This window comes from Cucumis sativus, chromosome 7 (assembly GCF_000004075.3).
Source record: "Cucumis sativus cultivar 9930 chromosome 7, Cucumber_9930_V3, whole genome shotgun sequence".
NCBI classification, from domain to species: Eukaryota; Viridiplantae; Streptophyta; class Magnoliopsida; order Cucurbitales; family Cucurbitaceae; genus Cucumis; species Cucumis sativus.
The window spans coordinates 345,131-371,237 of record NC_026661.2 but is presented as its reverse complement, the minus strand read 5'-3'; the positions used below and the strand labels follow the sequence as shown (position 1 = coordinate 371,237).

General features: G+C 33.9%; 3 protein-coding genes across 3 annotated transcripts; all 3 read left to right on the top strand.

Moving 5' to 3' along the window:
• The first annotated feature begins 921 nt into the window (after positions 1-921).
• LOC101212092 lies at positions 922-1,910 on the top strand. Its single transcript, XM_011660247.2, has one exon. It carries the CDS (start codon positions 925-927, stop codon positions 1,594-1,596), a length of 672 nt encoding a protein of 223 aa, XP_011658549.2. The 5' UTR covers positions 922-924; the 3' UTR covers positions 1,597-1,910.
• Positions 1,911-5,378: 3,468 nt separating this feature from the next.
• Positions 5,379-10,863, top strand: LOC101211850 (DNA replication licensing factor MCM4). The gene is made up of 18 exons (XM_004148483.3): positions 5,379-5,511; positions 5,601-6,290; positions 6,398-6,526; positions 6,631-6,712; positions 7,249-7,381; positions 7,460-7,531; positions 7,618-7,737; positions 7,822-7,935; positions 8,003-8,215; positions 8,306-8,404; positions 8,724-8,884; positions 9,131-9,227; positions 9,311-9,472; positions 9,657-9,737; positions 9,822-9,900; positions 9,999-10,135; positions 10,245-10,298; positions 10,417-10,863. The coding sequence occupies exons 1-18, from the start codon at positions 5,475-5,477 to the stop codon at positions 10,489-10,491; spliced, it is 2,535 nt and encodes an 844-aa protein (XP_004148531.1). The 5' UTR covers positions 5,379-5,474; the 3' UTR covers positions 10,492-10,863.
• Positions 10,864-13,777: 2,914 nt separating this feature from the next.
• LOC101211364 (V-type proton ATPase subunit a3) lies at positions 13,778-25,189 on the top strand. Its single transcript, XM_004148481.3, has 18 exons — positions 13,778-14,156; positions 15,366-15,410; positions 15,893-16,012; positions 16,093-16,200; positions 16,989-17,099; positions 17,181-17,354; positions 18,160-18,297; positions 19,295-19,402; positions 19,517-19,624; positions 19,753-19,901; positions 20,665-20,818; positions 21,140-21,300; positions 21,409-21,615; positions 23,225-23,408; positions 23,488-23,571; positions 23,693-23,886; positions 24,322-24,381; positions 24,645-25,189. The coding sequence occupies exons 1-18, from the start codon at positions 14,010-14,012 to the stop codon at positions 24,847-24,849; spliced, it is 2,457 nt and encodes an 818-aa protein (XP_004148529.1). The 5' UTR covers positions 13,778-14,009; the 3' UTR covers positions 24,850-25,189.
• Positions 25,190-26,107: the final 918 nt, after the last annotated feature.

Sequence of the window (26,107 nt, the reverse complement as noted above, 5' to 3'; positions counted from 1 at the left end):
TTCATCACTTGGTTGACCAAGGTTTAAAACTAAATAAATTTTTGTTTAACCATGGGTTTTGGATAAATTAAGATTTTGAGATAAATTAGTGCTATGTTCTAATTTAATGACTAAAGAGTTATTAAAACTTTGGCAAAATTGTCATGTAATTTAAACGGGAGATTTGGATGATTAATAAATCAAATTTCTTCTTGAATGGTACTTTGTTAGTCTTATCTTGCTTCCCTTAAATTCAATATCAGATAACTAAAAATCATTTAATTTTGATTTATACTTCTTTGGATTATTACTATTAATTATATTTTCCTATTTAAAATTATAAATTAGAATAAAATAAAAAACACAATTCTATCAACCTTTAAGTTATAAATTTGATTGTCCCATCCCATATGTTATAAAAAAACGTTAATATCATTGAGTGTATAAGACATCAAAAACATATAAAATGTTAATTTAAAGGATGTTGGGTATGAGTTTTTTTGTATAATTATTATCATTAAGTTGAGTTTGATTGGTAATTATTAAGGGTAGATTAATTTAAAAAATTCACTCGAATAAAGAAATATAAATTAATGTGAATAACTAATGGTTTCTAAAGAAGCCGTAATTTAACATTTATGTAAATAAGGTCTTATAATATATTTTCATGAATATTTAGACAATTTTTTTAAAATTTTGATGCAATTACTGTACCACAGGAAAATTCCTCCAAAAGTGCTTAAAACCCCCAAGGGGAAGGAAATTGGGGAAAAGAGACTAATGAGCAAACCAAGCGTGGTCCGCACGGAAGATTGGCACACAAGCTTAGTTGCACACCACAAAAGGTAACAAATTCGGCATACGTGGCTTTCTATCATTGGTCAATGCACGTCAGTCACGTGACCGCGTTTTGACACCTCATAAATTCTACCCTTTTTATATGTAATGTCATTGCAATTCTTGTGGAAAAAGGAAAAGAGAAGAACAACTGGAAAACCAAAACAACAACCTACAATTTCTCCTCTCGAATCAATTTCACCAATCGGACCCATCATGGAGGCCATTTCTGGATCATCATCCTCTTCTTCTTCTTCTATGGAATTCGTTTTCTATGATGACTTCGAATATGAATTCGTTGAAGACATCGAACGTCTTTCCAACTGGGAGTTGCTCGATGCTTTTGATGCGGATTCGGAAATGGGCGGAAATGGAGGCGAAGAACAAGGGGGAAATTGCAGCGTTGACGATAATGTTTCACAAGATCTTCGAGAGATGATTTCTCCCGTTCTCGCTGTGCCGATTTCGCTTGTGGAGGATCGAATCGACTGTTCTTTGGAAGATGCTTATTTCCTTCACAATCAAGCGGAAGACGGTTTTGCGTATGGTTATAACGATGCGGAGGAGGAAGATGAAGTGGATGATGATGAGGATGAGTTCGATTTGGATGACGAACTCGTTCCGTGGTCTGTTAGTGATAAACTCGGACGGCAGAGGATGAGGAAATTGGGGAAAAGAGGTTTTACGAAGATGTATAATTCGAAGAGATCTCCGTTTTTGTTCACCAAGCCAGGATGTGTCCGCGGTAAACATGGACTCGGTTTGAAACACAGTTATTAGAACAAGAACAGATTCAAGAACTCCGCTTGCCTTAAGAAGGTAAACGACTCTAATTCCAATTTGGCGTAGAAGTAAATACTAAATAGATGTAATAATTAAACCCTAAAAACTAGTAGTTTCGTTTGTTGTAAGTAGCAGCAGTACTAGTAATAGTCCCTGTAAATCCAATTTGCCAGGATGGATTTCTGTTGATTTACAAGGCTTGGATTAATGAAGAACACATTAACTCAAATTTCATCTCTGTGAAATTAATCAATCAGCTGTCTATTCTCCTAACTCCTAAGTTATGTCCTCCACGAGAATTGTTATGCTAATTGCTATATTCTTTGTTGGATTAGCTGTTTTGTTGTTTTGTTTGCTACACTCTAAATTCATCTTTTGTGGTTCATGTAATTTGTCACAAAAATCTGGAATCTGGGCCATACCATCTGAACAGTTGATAATGATTTCATATCATTTCTCTAAGTATGTTAAATGGAAGCCAAGTGTGTGATCAAAACTGATGAGGCGTCATTGTTCTTGGTACAGATGTCTTATTTCCTTCTCATATAAGAACCTTCACAAAAACTTAGAACGTAGTAAAATGCTATTGTAGATCATAAATAAACTCCATTTCTTTAATGTTTATAGTTGAAGTAATTGGTTTTAATGGATGGGGTCCCATATTTTCACGAAAAAAGTAAGACTTCTCTTAGTGATAATAAGTAATTAAACCATAGCTTCCATTGTCGAAATATGGGATGTATAGTTTTCCATTTTTGTGTCATTATGTGGATCCCCCGACTTCTACATTAATGTTGGATACATCCTTCCATTTGCTTTCTCTACGTTGAGAGTCCCACAATGTAATACATTGGTTTGGACGATACCCGTGACACAAAAATATTCACAACTTTCCTACTAATCTACACAAAGTTGTAATTTATATTTATAAATGTAGTAAAATTTCATATCCCTTCAAAGATTGATATAGACTTTCCTTAGATTCTATCATTATTATTATACACATTTGAAATTCAATTTTGCTATGTTTTTGTAAATGTTTTGGTTTATCTTTCAATATACTTTTAATTTGTTTTTAATAAGTTAGTTGTCAAATACAATTGGCGTGCTCATATGTGTATATAGAGAATTTTTTAAAGAAAAATATCAAACTATTTATAGAAATGGTAAAAAAGCATGCTAATAAAAACGATAGCCATAAAGAGAGATGGTTTCCTTTTTAACACAGTTTTCGAGTTCTGATTGTTTTTTATTATTATTATTATTAATTTCATTTCACTTTAAAAATATTTCTACAAAATTTAAAAATATAACAAATCACAGAATATTTGACGTGTATAAAACAATTTTGAAATAAAAAAAATCATAAGCTCATGATGTGTTCTTCGCTGAAATGCATCTAGATGCTATGATTCTCGAAAATACAATTAGAAAAGGAAGTGCAACTATTAGTCCAAAGAGCGAAAACCATGATTTTTCTTCATTATCTTTAAATATTTACCGGTGAAAGATCATCCTACATTATGGAATAAATTAAAAGAAATATATAATCATTTCATGTGAAAAGATGATCGTACGTTATGGAATAAATTAAAAGAAATGTATGATCATTTCATAATTAGTTATCTTTTTCAAGCTTAGCTTGTTATGATTAAATAATTAGTTATCTTTCTTAAGCTGGTTATTAATTTTGTCAAGATCATTATGATTAGATTCATTTGAGGTTACAAGATTTTAAATCAGCAACTAGTTAATTATGAATTCTTCAAAATCAATTTAAAATTTTAAGTTGTTATGTAGAGAAAAAAATTGTGATATGGATAGGTTGGAAAAAAACATTTTGTACTTTTTATATCTTGAATATGCTCTTACAACAACAATATTGAGATAAAGATTTTATTAAATATTATGAACTCGTCTCATGTTTTCTTGTCGTTGAACAAAATAGCAAGTTGTTGATTAAAAATCACATCTCTTGACCAACTGAAACAACACCATTAATGTTGTGAATTTCAATCGTAGACGAGGTCGTATTCATGGTCATAATTGAGGTAGAGACCGTGGAAGATGAAGAAATAATTATTATTTATGTGGTGGTCATTCTTATAATCCAAATTTCAAAATAACCATACGAAATGATGATCAAGAAAGAAAAATTCCACACAAAAAAAAATGATGAAGAAATATGCTACCAATGTGAAATGACTAGACATTGGTCACGTGTTTGTCATACATCAAAACACTTAGTTGACATATATCAAGCTTCTTTAGAGAGAGAAAATGGAAAAATGTAGAAGCATGCTTATCAAAATAATGATATATTCGATCCATCCAATATGACTATACTACAAGAAATATTTGGAATAATAAGATGTACATTTTAGACATAAATGTTTATGATGAGTAATGTTGTGTTTCATGATATATGTAATAATACGGTGTGTATTTTAGAACTAAATGTTTTTGATAAATTGTTTATAGTAACATAGATGATGCAACTTCATGATGAGTATGTGTAATATATGTCGTTAGTAAATTGCGTAAATTTGACGACGTTATAGGAATGTTATTTATGTTAACATAAACACATATGATATATTATCTAGTATTTGTATTAATGGAAAGAACGCGTTCATTTGTTTGTTTTTTTTTTTTTTTGTAGTATATTTGTAATAATAAGGTCTACATTTACTTGTTCATTTGTTAATGGAACATTTACTGAACATATATGTTCACAATCAAATCGAGTAAGAACCCATAATGTTCTATCATTCTAAAAACAAACAAGAAGCATGCAATGGTCATTTGCAATCTTCAATTACGCACGGCAAAATCAATACTTCATTGTTTTATTTCACTATAACGTATTGAAATTTGTCTCTAATAGCAATGACTTGTACGGATTGTTTCAACAAAAATTTGGTTGAAAACATGTCGTGAATTTTTAGTGCAAAGTTGTAATTTATCTTAGATATATCTATGTTATTAAAAAAATGACATCAATTTGAAATGAACTTGAAGATGATGAACTAAAAGAAATCACTAAAAGGCCAACAAAATGAACAATAAACGCAATATGTTGCGCAACATTTGATGTTGTTATACGATAAACACATTTAACATCGTTATCATTCATTATAGCCATATTATTCTTTAAGACATAGGCAAATGTATATATCAATATTGTTCATATCAATAAAACTGCATAACATGTATTTAAAATTATTGTACAATTCTTTATAACACATATATTCATTAATTATTATTTCAGATACACTATAACTAACATAATTGTTAGATTCATTAAAAAAAATCATCGAAATATACTGTAATTTTGGTCATCCCGCCAAAAAAAATATTAGATTCCAACTTTATACTAAATTATTTACTGTTATATTTAATTAATAAATTATTTTCATATTATAAGAGATTTTATTTGATATTTAATTAATAAATTATTTCCAAATTATTTTCATAAAATTGTACAAGTTATAAATTATATAACGTAAATAAGCAAATAATTTAAAGTGAATTTAAAAAATTATATATAATTAATAATTATGATGAAGGTATAATTGTCTTGAAAATATACAAAATCCTAATGAAGATAATAAATTATATTTCAAATATTTGTGAATTTTTAAAGTAAATTTAGGAATTTTCTTTAAATAATTAATGTAATATGGGCGTAAGAATTGTGAAGCCCAATAGGCCCATTCTGTCTTCGAATGGCCCTCTCAATTTTGGCGGGAAATAAGGCATATCTTCCCGCTAAATCCCTCAGCTTTGCCTTTGAACAGATGATACCTATCTTCCTTCTATAGTTGCTAAGAAACACTCACCGCCGAATTTCTCTTCTTCACTGTTCACCAACAATGGCCTCCGATTCTTCTCCAGTTAACTTCAATACAGGTTCGTATCTTTCTTAATACTCATCTACCTACTCTAATTCGATACCAATCGATGTTTCATTTCTTTATTTCTCTTCTTCATTTCTGTAGGTCCTTCCTCGCCTGATGATTCATTCTCTAGTCCCATCGGAAACACCGTCTCTTCCTCTGGCGACGGTTATCGCCGTCGAAGCCGTCGCCGGTCATCTACTCCTTCGGAAATGGCTACGCCGCCGCGTCAACGACCCCGATTGGTCTCGTCGGAAACCACCCCGACTGCTAAGGAGCCGCGCTCTCGCCGGCGAGGCGGGGGGCGGGGGGCGTCTGGTAGTGACGTGCCTCCGGTGGCTGCTACACCTTCTTCGACGGATGATATTCCGCCATCGACGGAACCTGGCGACGGCGATGACATGGATGAGGATCATCCGACCTTTGTATGGGGGACGAACATAAGTGTTGATGATGTAAAGGGAGCTATCATACGGTTTTTGAGGCATTTCCGCGATCGTCAGGCGTCGCAGTCCGAGGGGGATTTTCATACTGAGGGAAAATACGCGGAGGTAATCAAGAGGGTTCTTGAAAATGAAGGGGATTCGCTTGATGTGGACGCGCAGGATTTGTTCAATTACGATGCGGATTTATATACGAAGATGGTGAGGTACCCTCTTGAGGTTCTGGCAATATTTGATATTGTTCTGATGGAAATGGTACCCCAAATCAACCCATTGTTTGAAAAGCACATTCAAACTCGGATATTCAATCTCAGAACTTCTACTTCAATGAGAAATCTGAACCCATCTGGTAATGCTTTATTGTTTCCAACTTTCGATTTGATTTGTTTAGTTCTTCTTAGTTGTCTCCAGTCCTCTCTAAAACTGAAGACTAAGAACAATTGGTTATTTTGTTAGACATTGAGAGGATGGTGTCACTGAAGGGGATGATTATACGGTGTAGTTCAATAATTCCCGAGATCAGGGAGGCAATATTTAGATGTCTGGTATGCGGATACTACACTGATCCGGTATCTATTGAAAGAGGTGCGTTAATGGAGTAGTTATTTTCTGTTTGAATATTGGCCTCGTATGCTTGTGCAAATGAAGTTTATTGTCTGTGCTGACGATGGAGTCTGTGAACTAATTAGGACAAATAACTGAGCCCACTATATGCTTGAAGGAAGAGTGCCAAGCAAGGAATTCCATGACATTGGTTCATAATCGATGCAGGTAATCCCCCTCCAAGTTTGATGCTATTTTAATCTGTAGCGCCTGTACTATGATCTATCCAATTATATATTACTAGAAGACTGTGCGACGTGACTATGTAATCTAAGCTGTACATTTAATCCAAATATTTGCTTGCTAATTCCTTGTAATCTAACAAGTCGATATAAATGTCATGTTTTATAATCATTTGCGTTTGTCGTCTTAGTAATAACATTATGCTCCAAGAGCTCTTCTATGTTAACCTTGATAATTAAAAGTTAATGCATCGGCACATCGAAGGCTCTGTAAACCTGCTGACAATATAGGTTTACTTTGTTTCACTGCCGTCAGGAGCAACTCTGCATAGAATTTCTACTGACCTCTAAGAAATTGGTCACTTATTTGGTGATGGAATTTCTATGTGTGGTTTCTCATTCTATGTTAATTTATCAAGTTTTTATATGAAACATGTAAATGGTGGCATCGACAGAAGTAGTGAAAGGACATGTTTTAATTTACTTAATACTAAGTAAGACTATCTTATGCCCTTAATGTAGGTTTGCCGATAAGCAGATTGTGCGGCTTCAGGAGACTCCTGATGAGATACCTGAAGGAGGGACGCCTCATACCGTAAGCTTGTTAATGCATGACAAGCTGGTTGATACTGGAAAGCCTGGTGACAGAGTTGAGGTAGCACCAATTTAATAATGATGTGGATTTGTATAATATTGATTTTTATAGCCTTATCATTGTGGTTTCTTTTGTTAGGTCACTGGGATTTACAGGGCCATGAGTGTGAGAGTTGGGCCAACCCAGAGAACTGTAAAATCATTGTTCAAGGTATACATTCATTATTCAAATATTGAAGTGGCTTTTTTAGTTATCCTGTAGTCTTAGCGTCACCATCCTTGTTTCTTTTATTGCAGACTTATATTGACTGTCTTCATATAAAGAAGACCGATAAGTCAAGAATGGTGGCAGATCTGACTGAAGCTGAGAACCGGTTGAGTAGTAATGTGGATGATCTGTCATTTGATGAAGAGAAGGTATGGATTTCTCATCGTCTTTGGGCCCAATATTTCTGGGTCATTCTTGTCTTTTACACTTAAACATTCTTGATTGAAATGCAGGTGGAAGAGTTGAAAGAACTCTCTAAAAAGCCTGATATATATGACAGACTGACCAGGTCTTTGGCTCCTAATATTTGGGAGCTTGATGATGTAAAGAAGGGCCTTCTTTGCCAGGTATTTCCACATTTTTTAATTCTACCTTTTCCCGTCTCTTTCTGAGCATTGATTTTTCATCGTGCAGCTCTTTGGTGGGAATGCTTTGAAATTGGCATCCGGTGCAAGCTTTCGTGGAGATATTAACATACTTCTCGTTGGTGATCCTGGAACCAGCAAGTCTCAGCTTCTCCAATATATACATAAACTATCTCCCCGTGGCATTTACACCAGTGGAAGGGGTAGCTCTGCTGTTGGTTTGACAGCTTACGTCTCCAAAGATCCTGAAACAGGCGAAACAGTACGATTGTACTGCATTTGAAGTCTAATTTTCTTGATATCCAACTATTTTGAACAATGGATAACTTATAAACTTCGAATTACCTTTTAGGTACTGGAGAGTGGAGCCTTGGTTTTGAGTGACAGAGGCATTTGCTGCATTGATGAATTTGATAAAATGTCTGAAAATGCAAGGAGCATGTTGCACGAGGTTAGTGTGCCTTTGAGTTTTACTTTGAAATAGATTTATTCATGTTTTTGTATAATTTGGCAGGAAATGGGAATATACTAAAGGCTTCTAGGCTTTGGGGCTTGTATCATAGCTTATTTTCTCACTTTTTTTCCTTGTGAAGAACATGTCATATAAAATGAAGAGCAGCATTTTACTGCTTTCGGACAGCATCTATATAAGACACTGTTATTGTATTTGTGAAAAAAATTCCTATCTTCTCTGTTCCATCAGCCGTCTATTTTCCCAATCTAATTGCATTCTTTTTTATGGCTTGAGCTCTGATGCTTGTACTTTCTAGGTGATGGAGCAACAAACTGTTTCAATAGCGAAGGCTGGGATTATTGCTTCTCTTAATGCCAGGACTTCAGTATTAGCTTGTGCAAATCCAAGTGGTTCACGTTATAATCCTCGCTTATCTGTAATTGATAACATACACCTTCCTCCTACTTTGTTATCAAGGTTAGAAGATTTTACCGATTTATTAACCAGAATATTTTTAAAACATTGTATACTTGCGTCTATATTGAGTACCTGCTGAGCTGTTGCTGCAAATATTTATTCAGTTTGGCACCATGAACTAACGATGTTATGGAAATTGGCACTTGTGTAACCTTGTAATGTTGAAAATTAATTTTATCATCCATCTAATTTGGACTTTAGGTGCATCAAAAGACTGAAATTATTTTGTTATTATTGACTTCTCAGGTTTGACTTGATTTATCTAATTTTGGATAAAGCTGATGAGCAAACAGATAGGCGCCTAGCTAAGCATATTGTCGCACTGCACTTTGACAACCCTGAGGTTTGAGTAACTTGCAATCCCGGTCATAGTTAGGCTACTTCTACTGTCTTGTTCATCATTCAGTTGCACTCCTCAATTTGCAGGGCATTGAGCAGGATTTCTTGGACCTTCATACTTTGACTTCATATGTCAGCTATGCTCGGAAAAACATTCACCCAAAATTGTCAGACGAGGCAGCTGAAGAGTTGACTAGAGGCTATGTTGAGCTGAGGAGAAGAGGAAACTTTCCAGGCAGTAGTAAAAAGGTACATTTATTCAAATACATTCCAGTGCTAGAAAATCTGATTGTGTACCTTGTTCCCTGTCTTCTCTATATTTGTTTTTGGTCTAGCATTTTTTAAATTACAACTCATGTTGTAGTGATGGGGAGAGAGGGAGAGAGATTTATACTTTTCTGTGTCTGATTGTAATTTGTTATTGTATTGACAGGTCATTACAGCAACCCCCAGACAGATTGAGAGTTTAATACGTCTAAGCGAAGCCCTTGCTCGAATACGTTTCTCAGAATGGGTTAGTGAAGCCACTTTTTTCTTTTTCATTATAGTGGATCATATCATAGTCAATATAACAAGCTGCTAGTTCTAATGCATTCAGGTTGAAAAGGGTGACGTTCTCGAATCATTCCGGCTTCTAGAAGTTGCGATGCAACAATCTGCAACAGATCATTCTACAGGTAGCTGTTCGAGGATGCCTCTAAATTTCTCATAAATTCTTCATAGTTTCATTTCCATATCCCAACTTCAATGTTGCTTCTTTGCAACGAACTTTCAGGAACTATTGACATGGATTTGATCACCACGGGAGTATCGAGCAGCGAAAGGTTACGAAGGGAGAGTTTATTATCTGCAACTCGCAACATTATTATGGAGAAAATGCAGCTTGGAGGACCCTCCATGCGCTTGTCAGAGGTCCTCTCCTAACTCTTACTGTGTGCATAAACTTTACTCGTTAAGTTGATTTTAAGTTCTAAATCTTCCCAATTCTTTTTAAGTTCTAAATCTTCCAATTCTTCTGTAGTTGTTGGATGAGCTGAAGAAGAAGAATCCTGAAAATGAAGTCCATCTCAACAACGTATAGTACCTCTCTTTATCTCTTCAACCCCTCCCAAATTTCTAGAAAAATGCAATTTTGGTTAACTGCAAATTGTCACTTAATAACGCCGGTAATTATGCTTGTTATGGTAATACAGCTTAGAAACACAGTATCAACGCTTGCAAGTGAAGGATTTGTAGAGATCCGTGGGGATAACATTAAGAGAATATGATGAGCTTGAAGATGATGATAGGGAACTTGTTTTGCAGTTTCCAAGTCATTGATTACTTCAGATCAGATGAAGCCAATGGGAAAAGGCATCCATTGCTTGGCATCTAGGTATCACTGGAATGGATCACTCTTGTATATTATGTGCTTTCACTTCCCATCCTCTCTAACTTTATGTAACAATATGTTATCTGTTGGTTTAATTAATCACGAGCTAATATAGTTTTTGACTGCAGGTATTTAATGTAGTGATAGTTTTTTTCTCATTCAAGAGTATTACATTTCAAATGTGGAACAAGATTCAAACATATGCCTCATTTACTACATGTGATATTCTTTTTTTAGCCAATAACATACAGATTACAACCCAACCTAATTACTCCCCGCCTCATTAAGAATGAAGGGAAATGAGTGGAAAAACATCTTTCTTGATCAAGTAGTATTTTCTTGAGATGATAAAGCTGCAACAGCATGGTCGTTTGGATATACTACTCAAAAGAAACTAAATGAGTTATGCTTCGAACATATGATCAAAATTATGTTATTCCATGTGGTTGAATGATGTATTATAATATATTTCACTTTTGTTTTTTTAAAGAATCAAACAATTTTAAGCTACCATTTAATTAGGGTTTCTGGTTGGGAAATTATTTGTTTGCAGCAGTAATGGGAATGGAGGATGAGGCAGTTAATTTAATGTGATTGTTTTATTTTTCAAGGTTACATGGTTAAATAGTTCATAAGATATCAATTATCATTATAAATGTGATTGAGGTATTGTTTCAAAAATTTTAAAATTTTCTTTCAAAGTTAGATGAGTCTACATATTTTTATCATTTTTTTTAGATTGTTGCAAAATAGAGATGTAAGTTTGAATAAGTTATTACACACCTTGACAAACTAACATTGAAAAGTTATTATCAATGACAAAAATGTTTTAAATATTTATATAATATAACAAAACTTCAATTTTATCAATGATAGATTTTTATTTGATCTACTAGCGTCTATTGTAATTTATGATTGTTCGAGCTGGCTTTTTATGTGTACATCAACCAATTTCAGAGGACAACTCACATGACTATACAATATTTGAGTGTAAGGAAACTCATAGAAAATTAGTTTTTAGGTAGATGACCATGATTATTATTTAGTAAGAGTATGTCTTTTTTTTTTTATAACTATGATTAAACCCTTCCTCCATAATTTGGTAGAAAATTGTATAAAAAAAACTCACTCCAATTGGAGTTTACCCACGTCGACTTCACTCATTAGATGAAAACCTCAACGTTCCTCTCACTTGATTGACATAAAATCTCACTTTCGGTCTCTAGATGTGTTATTTGGTTGCCTATCTTTTTTCTCACTCTCTTCTCTTTGCGGTTTTGAGACCTAAAAAAAGAAGATGGAGATAATTGCAAAAATACTATTGTGGCAAAATTTACAACTTTGCCCTTAACTACCGTGGACTCCGATTATGCTTGACAAACACTAATTGTGAATCTCAGATAGATACAAATAGTCATCTATCTCAAATATATTTATTTATACATGTTACTTTTCTTATCTATTAGGTTGAAACATTGTTAACAACATACAATGGTTGTGTTCGACCTTTGGAACTCATTTGGATTGGAGAGTTGAAGATGATATCTTGAAGACACCACCTCATAGTGTCAAATATGATATTTATGTTCATCTTTCTTCTTATATTTCAAGTTTTTCTATCTTCTTGAACTTCAATTCTTATTTCTGCAAGAATACAACAGAAATTATAAATTTTAAAAAACTTGTATAGTAGTTTGAGATTAAAAAAAAATGATAGATGACTATCATTTTTATCCTATATAGACATTTATAGACATGAGTAGTGGTCTATCTCCATATGTTATAAATAGATAGAAATAGAGGATTATCATTATCTATTCTATATAGAGATAGATAGTGATAGATATATAGTTTGAAAAATAGCATTTTTGTTATTGGGCTTTTAAAATGTTAAATATTTTACTAAATTGTTATATTTTTTTTTTAAAAAATAAATTTACATAAATATAAACAAAAATGCTAAATATCAATGTCGTATAACAATTTAAGAAAAATTCATACAACCAGTTATCTTTTCATAAATTTCATATTTACTATTACTATATTTTAATGATTGCGAGACGATTTTTTAGTTTTTTTTCTTCTCCTTTTCATATTATTACTTCTCCTTTCCACTTCTTGTTTGCAATTTATTCATTTCCTCTTCCAAAATTCCTTCATTCTTCTACATTTATGATCTTGTTTTTTCTTCGTACAATATTTAAATGATATTGGTACAACGATTAGTTGTTTATTCCACATAGATATAGATAAACCACTATCACTAATGAATCATTTAGATTGGACACAAGATCGTTTAGGATTGATACAATGGTCTAAAATCATTTAGACTTCTTACGAGATTGTTTAGATTGGATAAAAAAATCATTTTTTTCATGCGTGTGTAACCAATTAATCGTGTGCCATTTTTTTTATTATTGCATACTTGTGTTTTTTTTTTAAATGATTCTATTGGATGTAAATATTTCTGCAATTTATTTTATTTTTTGAAAAATATCCTAAACAAATCATTAGAAAAAACCAAAATATAACACTTATATCTTACAAGAAAGAAAAAGAATATTATTAGAAAGAATTCAAATAAAATTGTATTTGCTTCCTATATTTTAGCTGTGGCACTCATCTAACTATGCTTAGTTATCGTAATCAAAAAACCATAATCAAAACATTGAAAACATCATCTATAAACAAAGAATGAACGTCATCTAACTATGCTTAGTCATTTCTTACCTATATTCGACGATCATAATCAATAAAATACAATCCAACTATGAAGCTCACGATAATTAATTTGATTATATTTTAAAATTACTTTTACTATTACTCCATAAGAATTATGAATTTATAATAAATTAGATTAATGTCGTGACAATAATAATGATAAGGAAAGAAAACAATATTAGAGGTAATCAAATCATATTTGCAATATAAGTATGTAAAAAAAAGGAATTGAATTAGACGAATGATTATACGAATTTTGATTAGAAATTAATAAAAGATGAGCTTATTAAAGTTTGATCTGGAATCTGAATGAAATTAAAAAAAGAAGAAGAAGAAGAAGAAGAAGAAGAAGATAAGATTGAAGATCAATTTTGTTAAAATAAAAAATGTAAAAAGAAAAAAGGAAAAAGAAAAAAGGAAAAAGAAAAAAGAGTTGGGCCTCTAAGAATAAAATGGTGAATCGGGGGATAGAAAAAAAAGGCAGAAATTCTTTGGGACACGATTATGTGGAAGGACCTATTAAAAAAAGAAAGAAAGAAAGAAGAGATGGAATCGTGTTAACGTGGATCGATCAACAGCATTCAACACATCTCCTTCCATCCGATTCCATCTCTCTTCAAACTCCATCATCAAGATTCACAGATTGCCCTTCAACACTTTCTCCCCCTCCAACCTCCTCTCTTTGTTCCAACAATGGGCGATACCCGAGGTGGTTGCTGTCCATCCATGGATCTCTTCCGCTCCGAGCCTATGCAGCTCGTCCAGCTCATCATTCCCATCGAGTCTGCGCATCGCACCATCTCCTACCTCGGTGATCTCGGCCTTCTTCAGTTCAAAGATGTACACCTTCCACTTTCCTTTTTTTTTTTTTTTTCTTTTTCTTTTGCTTCTATTGTTTGATTTGGATGTTTCTTTCTTTCTTTTGCTCTTTAATCTCCAGTTTCAGCTCCGCATACTCTCTTGATGCTTAGATTGAACTTTAATGAATGCTGTGTTTTTCTTAAGTTAATTCCGCTTTACTCTGATGTTTTTCTTTTAATGTTATGAGGAAGTCGATTCTCTTGAATTTGTTGGAACTACTCGTGATTTTTTATTGCTTTTTTGTTTTGAGTTTCAATTTACGCTTCTTTGTTTAATTATCCATTGACTATCAGCTTGTAGGATGGAGTCTTTTGTCTTATGGAAATGTCCTTGAAATGGCATACTATTCAGCAGTTCAAACTTCCTACTTTCTTGGTCTATCTACTGTACTCAAAGTATATAGCCCATAAATTTTATGATGAAATAATGTTGGAGGTTCGTGTGGTTATTCCAAATTTCAAGCCTGCAAAGATTCAATTTTAGGAACTAGGAAGTCATCTTATCAACAATCTTTTCCTTCCATTTTTTAGACGAGTATTGGCCTGCTGTGTATGCCTATTCCAAATATTAAAGTCAAACTGAATGTGACCTCAATTATACTTCTAAATCCTGATATTGATGTTCGTCACGATGTTCAATCCTTAAATTTTCTGTCACTATGCTCCAGATATTATTAAGTTGAAACAAGGTTTATCTCCTTTTGGAATTTCTAATTTTTGTTTTCATCGCTTCAAAGATTTCTCATGAGTAAAAGAGGTAAAAGAGACTGATAGCGCAATTGAAGTACTAGGGGTGATATGGTTAACTGTTCAGTGAGTTTGTTCTATATGAACTAATATTTCCAAAATTTTAGCTTTAAAGACAGGGCTTTACCACTTTGGATGTAACATAAGGTGCTAGACTTGTGCCTGATCCTTGTATTGGAGGAATATATTTATTATTCTATATATAATACTGTTTTTCTTATGGAAAATATTTTTGTAATATTAGAACATGTGTTTTTTAGGGACCGTGTTACTTATTGATATTATGAGTTATTGCTACAGTTGTAATTGTGAATGCGCACAACTGCTTGCTGTTTTCTTCTGAAGTAGTAAACTCATATATCAGATGTAGTCATTCCAAAATTGATATTCAGCTTGTCATTTATTCTGCTATACCTGATGTTTAATGTATTAATTCTTGCAGCTCAATGCGGATAAAAGCCCATTCCAGCGTACTTATGCTGCACAGGTATGTCCGGACCCTTGTCTCAAAAGACCATTTTATGTGCTGCAATTGTCTGTTGTTTTAATCCAAATAAAAACTACTGTGATGGATACATTGATATGGTAATAATCCAATTTAAGATATGCTATGCACAGATTTCTCTCATCCACACACGCACACACACCATTCTCTATGGTCTGGTGATATAATATGGTACAAGTTGATGATTTTCTTTTTTTTGCTGGTTGATATTGTAATTCAAGTCTAAGTCTTGGAGATCCGTCCTGTATTATCTTACGAATATATGCACTTAAAGAAAATTTATCATACCCACGAGACCTTGCGAAAATTTTGCTGACTTTGCCTCATTATAAATGAATCTTTTAATGGTATTGTTATTGTTCGAACTTTAATGTGATGCAGATTTATGTACTGTTATTTTTACCTTAAATTACATCTCCATTTGTCTCTGTTGAACTTACTTTCTTACTCTTGGTTCTGACAAGATTAAAAGATGTGGAGAGATGGCACGCAAATTGAATTTTTTCAAGGAACAGATATTGAGGGCTGGATTATCAAGCAAAAGCTCTGTGTCACAAGTTGATATCAATATAGACGACCTTGAGGTATCTTACAATTTTATTATTAGCTAAAACGGTATCCGGTGGTTCATGTCTTGACCTTTCTCTCTTTGATTGCATTATAGGTCAAACTTGGTGAGCTTGAGGCAGAACTGGTTGAGATAAATGCCAATAGTGAGAAGCTACAACGTTCTTACAATGAACTTTTGGAGTATAAGCTTGTTCTGCAGAAGGTAACCCTTTCGGGCATTAATCTAGAAAAGTTACAGTTGTTTCCCTTCAAATTAATGCAAGAAAATAGTCATATCGGCTAGCTTCTTTGGGCATGTTATTCATGGTAATGTGCAGTGATAAGATAGATTTCATAAAATCCTTGAGCAGTAAAGTTTCTCTGTTGGTGTTCCGAACAACCAAACAGTAACAAAACTGTTTAGTGGTTTTTATATGAAGTTTTTGAGTTGTTAGATAATTGGAGACTTTCTATTCTCTCAAGAAAGGGGAAAAAAGAGGTGAGAAAAAATAAATGTAAAGGAAAGCTAAAGAAAGAAGTGAGAAATTTAACAATCATGGGTTGACCTAGTAGTCACAAAAGAGACATAGTCTCAATAAATGACTAAGAGGTCACGAGTTCAATCCATGGTGGCTACCTACCAAGGGATTAATTTTCTAAGAGTTTACTTGACACCCAAATGTTGTAGGGTAAGATGGGTTTTCGTTGAGGTGCTCGTAAGCTGGTTTGAACACTCATAGTAACGGATATAAAAAAACGTTTGGATATAAAAAAAAGTGAAAACTTAGTCATCACCTGCCCTTTACTCTGACAAGGATTTATTACATAGGTGTCATTGTACTTGTTTTCAATGACTAGGTTGTTTACTTTGTCTAAGCATTATTTAGTTGTTTTTCTGTTTTTGGATCCATGATTGAATAACGGTAAGATTGAACGTTTCTTGGTTCAAATAACTTTATTTATGGAGTAGGCATTCAACCTCATTAAATTTGATGAATTTCCTATGGCTAGGCTGGAGAGTTTTTCATTGCAGCGCAAAGCAGTGCTGTAGAGCAGCAAAGGGAGTTTGAATCACGACAAACTGGTGGAGATTCAATAGAAGTTCCATTGTTGTTGGAACAAGTACAACTCTGACATTTTCTTTTCAAGTTTAGACAATCTTCGATATTTACATAGTCTAATTCCATTTTCCTTGTGATGAAGGAATCACTTGTGGATCAGTCAAAGCCGGTTAATTTGGGATTTCTCTCTGGTCTTGTTCCTCGGGAAAAATCTATGGCATTTGAGAGGATACTTTTTCGTGCTACCAGGGGCAATGTGTTTCTGAAGCAGACTGCTGTTGAGGATCCTGTTGCAGATCCTATTTCTGGAGAGAAGGTAAAATGATGTAATTTCTTTTTATTGTAGCGATTGTGCATACTTTAATTTTCAATTGGACAAGATACAATTACTCCGAGCTTGTGATATTTATTTGGTGGAGTAAACTTTGAAAAAGTTATTGATGAATTGTATTTACTATCATAGCTGTTTTTTGCATGTTTTTTTTTTTTTTTTTCTGTTCTTTTTTGGTGGAGCAGCTTTTTTTTTGGTTGCTGTAGTGATTGTACATACTAATAATTTATAACATTTGAAAAATATTGAAGTGGGTAAAACAATTTGCTTGATTGCTTATTTTCCTAACTAGTCCAGCCAATTTAGTCTTGCCGACACATGTTGAAGCCATTGGATGATGCTCTTGACTTTTGGGTCAATTAGATTTTCTGTGCCATAGGCTATTTCTTAATTTCTTCTGGATGTCCCCACTTTAATAATTTCCATGAGTTTCTGCTTCTTTGGGAGCATTGTAACATTGGTTTCAATATCACCTAGTGAGAACCTCTGCAAATCCATCTGCGACCTCTTTAGTAGCAAGAACATTAACCAGATGTCCAGAACTGAACTAGTTGGGAAATTTCCAATGTGGGTTCCTATGATTCCCCTCCCCTCTCATGCATTGTTATTTTTTTTAAGGATGGTCTTAATTCATGACATTTCTACTGAAAATAATTTCTATTTATGATGTTTATTGGTGCATAAAATTTGATCTGCGTCCCTTCAAAAGAAAAATAAAACTTGATCTGTGACCTTGCTTCAAATTTTAATATACCTTATTTTTTGTTGTTGAATGTGGATGTTCTAACAGGTTGAAAAAAATGTGTTTATTGTTTTCTACTCTGGAGAAAGAGCAAAGAATAAAATTCTAAAAATATGTGAGGCATTTGGTGCAAATCGATACCCTTTTACTGAGGATGTGGGGAAACAAGCCCAAATGATTGCTGAGGTATTTAATCTATTTTTGCTTCAATTGAATTGCATCATCTAATGTTCCCTTGCCCATGAATTTAAAGTTATTCCTGTTTTCTACTACGCTTGGCTTTTTCTAGTATTTGCTCAACATGGTTTTTCTGTTGCCTGGGGTTTCGTCTTACATTTATATATCAAAATGTTTCTTACGTTTCATGTTCATGCTTTCCTGCTAGCTTGTGAAGAGCTTAACAGAACATGTGATTGGAATTCTATTGTGACCTGCGATCAATTTTGATGTTACAGCATAATTTTGTTTAGCTTTAGCATTGGTTTTGGTACCTTTATTCTCAATTTCATGTAATTATTGTTGCGAAAAACTTTTATATCTATGTTATGGCTTTCCCCTGATATTTCCGGATTGGGAACTTATTGTCCAGTGGAGCACTATCTATGTGAAGTTTTAGTACCCAATTTCAGAACATGTATTTGCTTGCTTGTCCAACAGGGCTTTTCGTTTATTTATTTATTTTTAAAATTAGACCCGAAAGTTATAGGCAGAAATTGTAACATGGATGTAGTAGAGAAGCTCTGGAAACCAAGGTTGGATACGTTAATTTCAAATCTTGACTTCCTGAACTTTTCTTGTTTGATAACTTTAAGGATTGTCTCCATGATTGCTGTTACATGAATAACAATGATATTAGATGTTGATTTTTTCTAAAGAGTCTGTTACTTGGGTGTTCCTTCCCACAATATTTGTTGCTCTCTTCGGGGAGGGGAATGTCTTTCAGAGAGCTTAGGGAGGAAAGAATCCAGTGCTCTCATTTGGACAGGTGACTGTCCTGGTGTATATATGTTATGTAAACAGGCAGTACAAAAATGTGGGACTTTTTCTCACCACTCTTTTAATTTTGTAATAGCAAATATTCTCTGTGTTATTACCTTTTTCATTATCATTACCAGTTTCCTGCTGAAGTTTTATTTCAATATTTTGTATTCCAACTTAAAGTACATAATTACCATGAACACAGGTTTCTGGAAAACTGTCTGAGCTGAAGACTACGATAGATATAGGGCTGCTGCACCGGGGTAATCTGTTGCAGACTATTGGAGAACATTTTGAAAATTGGAATCTCCTGGTCTGTTATGAGCCCTACTTTATTCACATTTTAAATCTGGGATCTGATTTGATCTGTGGATGCAGATTTTTTTATGTGTTCTAATCATTTTACATTATCTTTTGAACTTTGAAGGCGAGGAAGGAAAAGTCCATATACCATATCTTGAACATGCTTAGCCTTGATGTAACAAAAAAATGTCTGGTCGCTGAGGGGTGGGGTCCTGTTTTTGCTACAAAGCAGGTAAAATCTTCTGCATAGTTATTGCAACTGTGTGAGTTTTAAGTTGTTTGTTCTCTGAGCAATGTAAATAAAAATGATCTTTTTGTTACAATAACTGAATATTACTTCTTACACCGAACTAATTGCAGATCCAAGATGCACTCCAGCGAGCAGCATCTGATTCCAACTCCCAGGTTGGACCAATTTTCCAGGTTTTATTAACCACGGAGGCACCACCTACGTATTTTCGGACAAACAAATTCTCCTCTGCTTTTCAAGAAATTGTCGATGCCTATGGGTAAGTCTGATTTTCTAGCACTGTTTAATTTGTGGTCAGATTCGATGTTTCCTGTGGCCTTCTATAGTAAGTTTTTTTTTTTCTTTTGAAATTAGCTGTTAGCTCTTATTTTGTTCGATTGTATGGAAGCCTTTCTTAGAGGGTGCTTCTTTTTCTGTGTTCTTGTTTTGTATGTGGTTGTATTCTTTCATTTTTTTCTCAATTTGAGTTGGTTTCAACTAAAAATAATAATAATGGACGACATTTCTTTCGAGGCGAATTCCATAGCTATCAACAGTGAAATGCAAATAGTTACTAATCATTCACATTAGTCATTCCCGCTGCTCAGATCAAAGTCAACCATTAGGAAGATTCTGTATTTGATTTTCACTTGCTAGTTGCTTGTTCTTGTACAAAATGTAATTACTTTTGAAGCCATGATTGGCGTCCTTTCTTAAAAAATTACGATGATTACTGTTTTGAAGAATACCTGACGCATTAACTTAATACTGTGTTGTCCCCTTCATATTGAGAAAGATCCCTCTCCCATCCCTTTCATGTAACCTGTTGTGAAATTTTTGAGCTAGATCATGCTCCCTTTTGGAACATTCTAGTTCTCTTTCTCCTGAATTTTACTTTCTAGTTAGGCTGGAAGAGGTTAAGAACTTTGTCAATTTATTATTGTGTTAGTACCTTCTCTGGCAGGTCTTTCTAGTTTAAATGCATCTTGGTCAACATGTTACTGGCAGGATATGACTGAACTTAATCTGTTATGTAATAACAGGGTGGCAAGGTATCAAGAAGCAAATCCTGGTGTATACACCATTGTCACGTTCCCATTTCTATTTGCTGTTATGTTTGGCGATTGGGGGCATGGAATATGTCTGCTCCTTGCAACCCTGTATTTTATATTACGGGAAAAAAAACTTTCTTCTCAGGTAATTTCCGAGAACTTACTACTAATATAACGCAGAAGTTCTCATAATAATATGATGATGTTCTGCCTGTGAAAATTTCCGAGGACATTCCTTGTGTGGCATGTTTTTCATTGAGAATTTGTCCCTATAGACTGTATTCAAAGATCTTCTGTTTTGTTGGTTTCGCAATGGTGGATTCTTTGCAGGAGACTTGTTGACCCAGATGGCAATGCTTCTACTTCTTTTGCGTTGCTATCTTTTCCTTAGATAATTTTCTTCGAGAAAGCTTGTTACTTTGAGGGGGTTGGCGAAATGTAACTGTTTTTTCTTTTAAAATTTCAGAAGCTTGGAGATATCACTGAAATGGCCTTTGGTGGACGCTATGTCATTTTGATGATGTCACTATTTTCAATATACACTGGTCTGATCTATAATGAGTTCTTTTCAGTCCCATTTGGACTGTTTGGTCGCTCAGCCTATGCATGTCGGAGTCCTGATTGCAGGTAAATCAATGTAACCTATGGCTTTAATGTACTTTATCCACATTTTTCTGTACTTCATGGTTTATGACTTGGTAATGATGGTCTCTCCTGTCATCCTCGTTATTTTAGTGATTCTACCACTGTGGGGTTGCTAAAGGTGGGTTCTACATATCCATTTGGCTTGGATCCTGTATGGCATGGCACTCGAAGTGAACTTCCATTTCTCAACTCTTTGAAAATGAAAATGTCCATCCTCCTTGGAGTTGCACAAATGAACCTTGGGATTATAATAAGCTATTTCAATGCTACATTTTTTAGGAACAGCATTAATATCTGGTGAGTTTTTTTTTGGTTGTTGTTGTGGTGCTGTTTTTACATTTATCATTCTCCATGTTTTTAAGTAGTTTTCACTGTGATAGAAATCCTATTAGGATAAAATTACGACAGGAATTATTGTTGCTATATGATTAAGGGAAGTGCTTTTGAGTTCTCTCTCGTAATAAGGACAGAGTTACGAGGAACCCTGGCTTCTTTTTTGTCTTGTGGGACTTTTGACTTGAGAGAAATAATGAGACCTCGTGTGAGGAGGTTTTGGAGGTTGTTAGGTTTAATGCTTGTTGTTGCTATATGATTAAGGGAACACTTTTGAGTTCTCTCTCCAGATAAGGACAGATTTACGTGGAACCCTGGCTTTTTTTCTGTCTTGTGGGGCTTCTGACTTGAGAGAAATAATGGGACCTTTAGAGTGGCAACAAGATCGTGTGAGGAGGTTCTGGAGGTTTAATGATTCTTTGTGGCCATCGTTTACTCGACCATTTTGTAATTGTAGGCTCAGTCTTATTAGGTTGGATTGGAGTCCTTTTTCAGCAGTTAGGTCTGGAATCCTTTTTGTTAGGTTTTTAATTTTTAATTTTTTATGCTCTTGTATTTAACATTTCTCTCAATGAAATTATAGGTAGAAAATAATTACGATAGAATAAAAATATCATTTTAGCGAGTTTGGGCTTAAGTGGTATCTCAAGAGAGGGGAGGTTGGAAGTTACTTAACTACTTAGGTTATATTGTAGTTCTTCAAAAGTTCAATCTTCTATACTTCTTCAAGAGGAGAAATAAATTTCATTGATAAAAGAAAGGAGCTGAAAATGCTCCCATCACTCAAAAGTGTGTTACAATAGATCATATACCCATGCTTGGTAATGTACTTGTAACTTAATTGAGGGCATAAAATGGTTGGAAGGGGGTTCAACCCACCTTGTAGGGTTCGTTGGAGAGTTATGGGCAGCCCATTCCAAGTAGGTAATTGGGCCTTGGTCTTTTGGAGAAGGCTCAAAAAAGATCATACCAACGAAAGAAATGACTATAATCTTTAAAGGGATTTTATTCTTACACCAATACAAAGAATGAAATAAAATTAAATTAAAAATTTAACCAAGTGTAGAGACAAAATCCCTGAAAATTCTCCTTTTACAACTAAGGGGTATCTGGGGTAAGGAGTGGAATAGTTAGTCCCAAGGAGTTATACAGTGTAGAGAATTGGTAACTCTTGGGGCCATAGTGTAAAGAATTGACAAGGTATAAAATTGATGTTTTTTAGTAGTGGACCCACAAACTCCTTGGCTAAACAAGGAGTGGAGTTCACAACTCCTACTTCCCAACTCCTTGGGTCAAATACCCTAAGATACTAGAAGAAAGTTCTGTTGAGCACCAACTGTAAATATTTTTTTTCGCACCATGGAAGGTAACCCACAAAGACTAATGCAAGAACTTCTTCAATCTTCTATATTTTACTATTATTCTCATCCCTTGGGTTTTATCACACTGCTCTTCATATATTTTTCAACAACAATATTGTCAAAAAAAGAAGAAAAAAGAAAGAAGAAGAAATTGTGCTTCTTTGCTTTGCTTGTTTGTCAACGTTGAATTGACTTTTGGGTACAATTTTCAGGTTCCAATTTCTACCACAAATGATATTCCTGAACAGCCTATTCGGCTATCTTTCCCTTCTCATCATCATAAAGTGGTGCACTGGTTCAAATGCTGATCTGTACCATGTAATGATATACATGTTTCTAGGCCCTACTGAAGATCTGGCTGAAAACCAACTTTTTCCTGGGCAGAAAAATGTTCAGGTATCTTCCTACTAATATTAGTGATCCTATGAACTCTTGGTGTGTTTTCCTCATACTCTTTTTTGCCTATTGTTTCCAGATTGTGCTGCTCTTACTGGCCCTTGTTGCCGTGCCGTGGATGCTGCTTCCAAAGCCTTTTCTTTTGAAGAGACAGCACGAACAGGTCTGCTTTTGGATCCTATTTCTGGCCATGGTTGTGTGTGTGTGTGTGCGCGCGTGTATTTGGCTGGGTGGGGGATTCCTTGTTATATTTGTCTAGGTTTTGACACTCATGTTTCCTTCAGAGGTTCCAAGGCCAATCTTATGCACCCCTTCCAAGTGGTGATGATTCCCTCGAGTTGGATTCACATCATGATTCGCATGGTCATGAGGAGTTCGAGTTCAGTGAGATTTTTGTGCATCAGCTTATTCATACCATTGAATTTGTGCTTGGAGCAGTGTCAAATACAGCTTCCTATCTTCGTCTATGGGCTTTAAGGTAAGTAAATCAAGTGGTCTTCATTCAGTTTCTTGATTGTGTATTTCTCATTGCCACTCTATCGGTTATTTGTTCATATTTTCTTTACTACTATAAGAAATACTTTTTCTTTATTTAATATTTTTAATATCAATTTTAGAGTTCACTATTTGGAAAGACTAATTTAAATAGTCCTTTTTTTCTTTTTCTCTGACACATTGCCATATATTGATATCCATGTGAATGGAATTTGGTGTTTGTTAGAACTTGAAATTTTGAACTTCTGTTAGACCTTAGAACCCAGTAAGTGCCCAACGGAGTTAAAAGATTCCATGCTCCCTTCAAAGGAAAAATGAAAAATCTTTAAGTAGTAATAACCAACTGTCTGGATGACCTGTTCTTTTTAAGGTTTGTTATTTTCATTTATTTATTGATTATTTTGCTTCTGTGATCCAGTCTTGCGCACTCAGAGTTGTCAAGCGTGTTTTACGACAAGGTTCTCGTTCTATCCGCAGGGTATGTAACCTTATTTCCCCTTAATTTGTCTGAATTATAGACTAGGGGGTGTAGAGAATGTCCTATACACGGACCTAAATGGTTTGGCTGCATTATGATGCCAGCTGCTGTGCTTGATCCTTACATTTCATATTTCTCTTTGGACATTGGGGACTAGGAGTTATTATTGTTATCTTTTTAAGCTCTTGATGAAAGCTCAATTTTCTGTAGAAACAGAAAAAGGTTGAACATAACAGTAACAAAAGATCTTAATTTCCTCTCAGGTTCAACAACATTATAATCTTAATAGTAGGCATTATCGTTTTCATTTTCGCTACGGTTGGGGTGTTGCTACTGATGGAGACTTTAAGTGCCTTCCTTCATGCACTGCGTCTTCATTGGGTCGAGTTCCAAAACAAGTTCTACGAGGGAGACGGGTACAAATTCCATCCCTTTTCATTCGCATTGCTAGATGAAGATGATGATTGATGTTTGAATTTCCAATACGAAGGGCATTAAAGAAAAAGGTAATGTGTTTTTGTATGTGCACAGAAGTGGTTTGTATTGAATATATTCTTTAATTAAAATATGGTAAGGAAATTGCCATTGTTCGTTCTTGTTGAGGAGTGCCTGAGCCTGAGCCTGAGGTTTTTGGCCATTAGCACTTTGTTTTTCATTTATAATTTCCTTGTGGGCTGCAAAGGGAAAAAATAAATTGGGTTCTTAGATGGACCAATGTCTTTGTAAGTGATGACCATTTTCGTGTAATAAACAAAGCTTTCTCAGTTGTTATTAATATATATTTATGCCTCCTAATTTTTATTTAAAAGGCCTCCTCATTCATGAGATTTTTTACATTACTTTTATTTATTTTTGTGTTTATTCTGTTTATTTTCCCATAAAATTTCATTTTCTGAATCTAAGATATTATGTAGGGAATTTTAAAACCCATACAAATGTAGGGTTTTAAGAATGTGAAATTTTTACTCATCCAACAGTCAAAATTTAGCTTAATTGTTTTATAAAATTATTTGTTACTATTATTTTTAATTAGTTTTTAAATATAAATGTATAATTTAGATTTAATAAATGTCAATTAATTTTAAAACTCATTTAATGAATACTATATCATTTTTATAGTACATACCAAAACGTTCGAATTCGTAACCTTGAATACTTCAATTTCACTTCAATTATCTAAACGTGGCTTATTTGTTTATATACTTTATATTTTTGGATTCATAACCTACAGTCGATTTTCACATGCTAGTAATCTTCGATTGATGTATTCTCAAGGAATGTTTAATTTGATTAATCTTCGATTGATGTATTCTCAAGGAATGTTTAATTTGATTAATCTTCGATTGATGTATTCTCAAGGAATGTTAATTTGATTAATCTTGGATTGATGTATTCTCAAGGAATGTTTAATTTGATTAATGAATTTTGACTCTAGTATGAAAGTTAAATTGTATGTACGTAGTGTATTTTTGTTTATTTTTGCCTTGCTTTGAATGTTGAAAACTATGTGTCCACAATTAAGGTTATAAAAGAACGAGCAGTCGAACAAGAAATCAATCCATCGTCTATGTATAAACAACCGAGTTAGCTGCTTTTGTCACTTTTAAAAGTACCTGAAAATATAAAATTAAATATGAATAAAATTTTGAGTGATTCGTAATTTTAAACATGACAAAAGTGATTTTAACAATTTCAAAATCACTTTCAAACTTGTTAGAAAAGTGTT